At 43.8% G+C, this 4,431-nt stretch overlaps 1 protein-coding gene across 1 annotated transcript; it reads right to left on the reverse strand.

Annotated features, from left to right (window-relative positions):
- Positions 1-1,349: 1,349 nt before the first annotated feature.
- Positions 1,350-2,285, reverse strand: LOC142423076 (olfactory receptor 1f45-like). The gene has a single exon (XM_075528253.1). It carries the CDS (start codon positions 2,283-2,285, stop codon positions 1,350-1,352), a length of 936 nt encoding a protein of 311 aa, XP_075384368.1.
- Between the last annotated feature and the right edge of the window lie 2,146 nt (positions 2,286-4,431).

Consider the following 4,431-nt stretch of genomic DNA (forward strand, 5'->3'; position numbering starts at 1 on the left):
TCTACTTACTCCTAATGTGAGTCAGGATGGATTCAATGGCATTCAGTGACAGGGAAGGAAGTGGAAAACTAAAGAGCATAAGATGGTATGAATCCACTGCAGCCAACTTTTCTAAAACTTTTTCTAAAACTCGGCATAACTCTGAATGGTTGTAAGTGGCAAAGCAGTGGTGTTTTGCACCTGTTTCATGATGAGTTTAAGGCTTTCATGTGTGTGCATATGACCTCTGAGTCAGCAAAAGGTTACACTCTAAAAACCCTTCACAAATTAAAGTGAAGGCATTCACGCATTCTCGTGTTGCTTTCCCCCGAAGGTGGTTCTTGCCTTTGACACCAGAACAGTGTCCACCACTGGAGGTCCACAGTCCACGGATGGATTTGGGACATCTTGTGACCTGTGGAAAGTCCTGGAGAGAGCAGAGGCCAAAGGCACACGGAAATCATCATAAATCAATGTGCAATCAATATCAAGAAAAAAATGCAACTGTGGATCCCATCAAAGGGAGTCAAGACGGTTTCCTGGAAGAAGAAGTGATCTTTGACTTGGTTTTCAGATATGTGACTTGGGGAAGGTGCTACTAACCTGTGGGGAAAGCAAGGGGGGCTGGTCTGAGCAAAGAGAATGGAAAACATGAATGCATTTCTGTGATATCAACCCATGGCCAAAACTAAACCTGCCCCACAAAGTGAGGCAGCCAAGCCAGAGGGTTCCCGTGATTCTTTGCTTCTTCACCAATGGGTGCTCTGGACCACAGCGCCCACCAGGATCTCTGCTCCTCATCAGAAATGGTATTACCCACTCAAGTCCTCAGATTTCAACCTGTTGTTTTTATCTCTGAGCCTCAAAGCTAATTAGTGAGAGTGTCTGAGAACCAACCTTTACAGTTGAATATCAAAAAAGACATGTCAGGAAGTATGAGGTAGACCAGTGATTTTTAACCATGACTTCACCTTGGAGTCATCTGAGAATGTCTCTAAAATATCAGTGTCAGGTGTGAGATACAAAATAATAATAACAATATATAATTGATCAAGGATTCACAAGTAGAAAGAGCATGTTTTGGAAATGTTAAAGGCAACATTTGTACAAATGTGCTTAATACAATTCAATGATGGATTTCCATAAGATTTGTAAGAGCCTCCCAATAAGATGATTAATAAAAAATGTATCATTACTTGGCATATGCAGTGGGGTTACAGATGATTCCTGGTCTACTAAAAAGGTGTGCCCCCACCCACCCCCGGCAGCAATCTGCTTGTTTCCAGGCTGGTTTTAACAAAACAACTGCTACCTTATATTCAATTGATAGGAAAAATATTGGGGGGAATCAGATTCAACTTTGATAATGCCTACCTTTTCATCCCAATCACCTTTCTCAGAGCCCCTTTCAAGTCCTTGTTCCTTAAGCTGTAGATGAAAGGGTTTAGCATGGGAGTTACCACTGTGTACAACAAAGTTGCTGGGGTATCAGTCATTGCTGAGTGGGAAGATGAAGGTTTGAAATACACAGCAATGATGGTGCCATAGAAGAGGGACACCACAGCCAGGTGGGAGCCACAGGTGGAGAAGGCTTTCCATTTTCCCTTTGTGGATGGCACCTTCAGAACTGCACATGCAATAAGGCCGTATGAGATGAGGATGCAAATAAAAGGAGCAATCATTAACAGCCCTGCTACGATAAGAATCATCATGTCATTGAGGTGTGTGTCCGAACAGGAGAGTTTCCGGAGAGGAACCACATCACAGAAGAAGTGAGGGATTGTTTTGTCTGCACAGAATGACAGTTGAGCCATCAGTACGGTGTGCAACAGAGCATGCAGACTGGCAATAACCCAAGACAAAGTGACCATCAGGGCACAGAGCTGATGGGTCATCTTTGTTGTATAGTGTAAGGGGTAGCACACAGCAACATAGCGATCATAGGCCATCACAGCCAGGAGGAAATTGTCCATGTAGGCAAACACAATAAGAAAATACAGCTGTGTGAAACACCCAGAGTAGGAGATCGTCTGACTACCAAGGACGTGATTGACCAGCATCTTGGGGACAGCGGTGGAGGAGAAGCAGACATCCACGAAAGACAGGTTGCTGAGGAAGAAGTACATGGGGGTGTGCAGGCGGGCGTCTGTGCTGATGGCCAGGATGATGAGCAGGTTGCCCAGGACTGTGGCCAGGTACATGCTCAGGAAGAGCACGAAGAGGAACTGCTGCTGCTGGGGCTGCCACGAGAGCCCCAGGAGGATGAACACAGAGACACTCGACTGGTTTGTCCGGACCATGGGCATGAAGATCTGAGTCCAGATACAGGTATGACTGGATCAGTTCTCAACCCTAGAAAAGAAGACTTGAGAAGGGATGATTGTGGTGATCATAAGGGGAAATCTCGTGGAAAATTGATCAGCCACTAGCATTTTTCTACCAAAAACCGGACCTTCTTGTTTCCTCAGCCACCACATCAGTGCAAATACTTATGCATACATAGCACTTCTGGAGAGATGCTCAAAAGATGTAGCAGTCGTCTTTTGTCTATACACTCTTTTGTACTCTTTCAGCCATTACCATACCTCTTTGGGAGTAATAGTTTTAGAACATTTTGAAGTTAAGCAATCAAGGGAGACTTTAATACTAAGTATGAAGTAGTGGACAACATCCAGGCACAATTGTTGCCATGAACACTGGCATGTGGGAAGTGTATAACATAGGCAACTGATGTCATCAATATCATCAACAAAGTTTACTCTGAGGAAATATTTGCCTTCTCAGAGTTTCCATTTCATCATCTCGATTCTAGATGTGGTCCACATTCCTAATAGACATGTTCAGAGAATTACATCAGCCATTGATCTAACACCACTTCCAAAGTAATAACAATAATTTTGCTGCTGTTACTGCTATTGCTTCATTCTGATTTAATGCTTACAGAGACTTTCCAGAATGCTGAGTCAAGAAATGTGGTTGGGGCCACAAAGATCCCTAAATCCAACTGGTAAAATTAAAATGGAAATGACACCCCAACAACAGAAAAAGACTCAGCCAACTTGTCCAAATGCAACAATGAGAAGACAAGAAGGGATAAAAATCTGCACACAGAAGAAATGGGACAGCCGGGCTGGAAATGAATACTGGGCTCACACACTGTGGGGAGAGCAATGGGTGCTATTATACATCTAGATGTACAGATTTTTTAATGGGACAATAAATTGCTGACTACACTGCCAAGAGAAAAGAGAAAGAAAGAAAGAAACAAGAGAAAGAAAGAAAAAAACTCAGTCAACTCGGTAAGGCCAACAGTTCAAGGACCTATAAATAGACAGGACATGTAGTGGTCATTTTGAGATCTGAGAGAAGAGCTAATAGTTTCAGAACTGTGACTTCACAGGAAAGACTGAGTGAATAATATCTCCATAAGGCACCCCACCTTGACTAACAGCTATTGGTGATGTCTCCACTGGTCCAACTCTTACCTGGGAAGACTTGCCGTCCCCACTGTCTCCAGGAGAGGCTCACTTCACTTTTGCAGAACTGAACATAGGATATTGATCAGAAGGAAAGGGCTGTATCATGGGGGTTTGCAGGCTAAGTATTCCTGAGTGAGGAGCTAGTGTGCACAGACGCACCCTTCGCTGCAGGAAAGATGTTTGGGGAATCATAGAGCAGACTTTTACAGAGCATCTCTATGGCCACTGGTCCCAGATTCCCTGAGCGCCTCATTAGAGGCAGAAAGACAGTAATTGTTCCATCTACTCTGGGGCCCCTTTGGACCACACTATGATGACAAAGACTAACTATGGCTTAGGTAGAACTTTTGGGTCAAACTTGACCTTAGACTTTCAACCACCTTGGTGGAGATAAATCCCAGGTGAAATCCCCTGGGACAACAAGCCTCATCATTTTCCTCTTTAAGTGCTGTGTTCATAGATGTGAAAATTCGGCTATTAAGTCTTTTCTTCTCACTCCCTATGTCCAGAACTGGAGCAATTTCTATGGTTTTTAATTAATCCTTGCCTCCTGATATGTGATCATTGTTAGAGATGATTAGCAAGATTTGCCTTCTCCAGATGGAAATATTGGGAACACATTACAAAGCTGGATTTAACTCAGGAAGCCATTTGGGATAAAGACTTGTTTGAATAGGGGGAACCTCAAGGATGGCCCAGCACACTGTGATCTGTGAACTCTAGAGCCTTTCTGTTACATCCTTTCAACCCGCATGGCTTGGTCTTTTCTTGGAGTGGAACCCATGAATTCACATCATTTCTGTGTGGCAGAGTCCCAGCAATCATGTTTATTTTATATCCCCTTATCCCCCCAGTTTCCATAGCAGAATTAAGCCAATAAGAGTCAGTCCATATCACTCAGTCACTGGGCTGGAATGCTCAACCCTCCTTGACCTGCCTCCATTGGTTGTTAATGGGCTGAGGAGCAGGGAAG

This window comes from Tenrec ecaudatus, chromosome 12, assembly GCF_050624435.1.
Source record: "Tenrec ecaudatus isolate mTenEca1 chromosome 12, mTenEca1.hap1, whole genome shotgun sequence".
Lineage (NCBI taxonomy): Eukaryota > Metazoa > Chordata > Mammalia > Afrosoricida > Tenrecidae > Tenrec > Tenrec ecaudatus.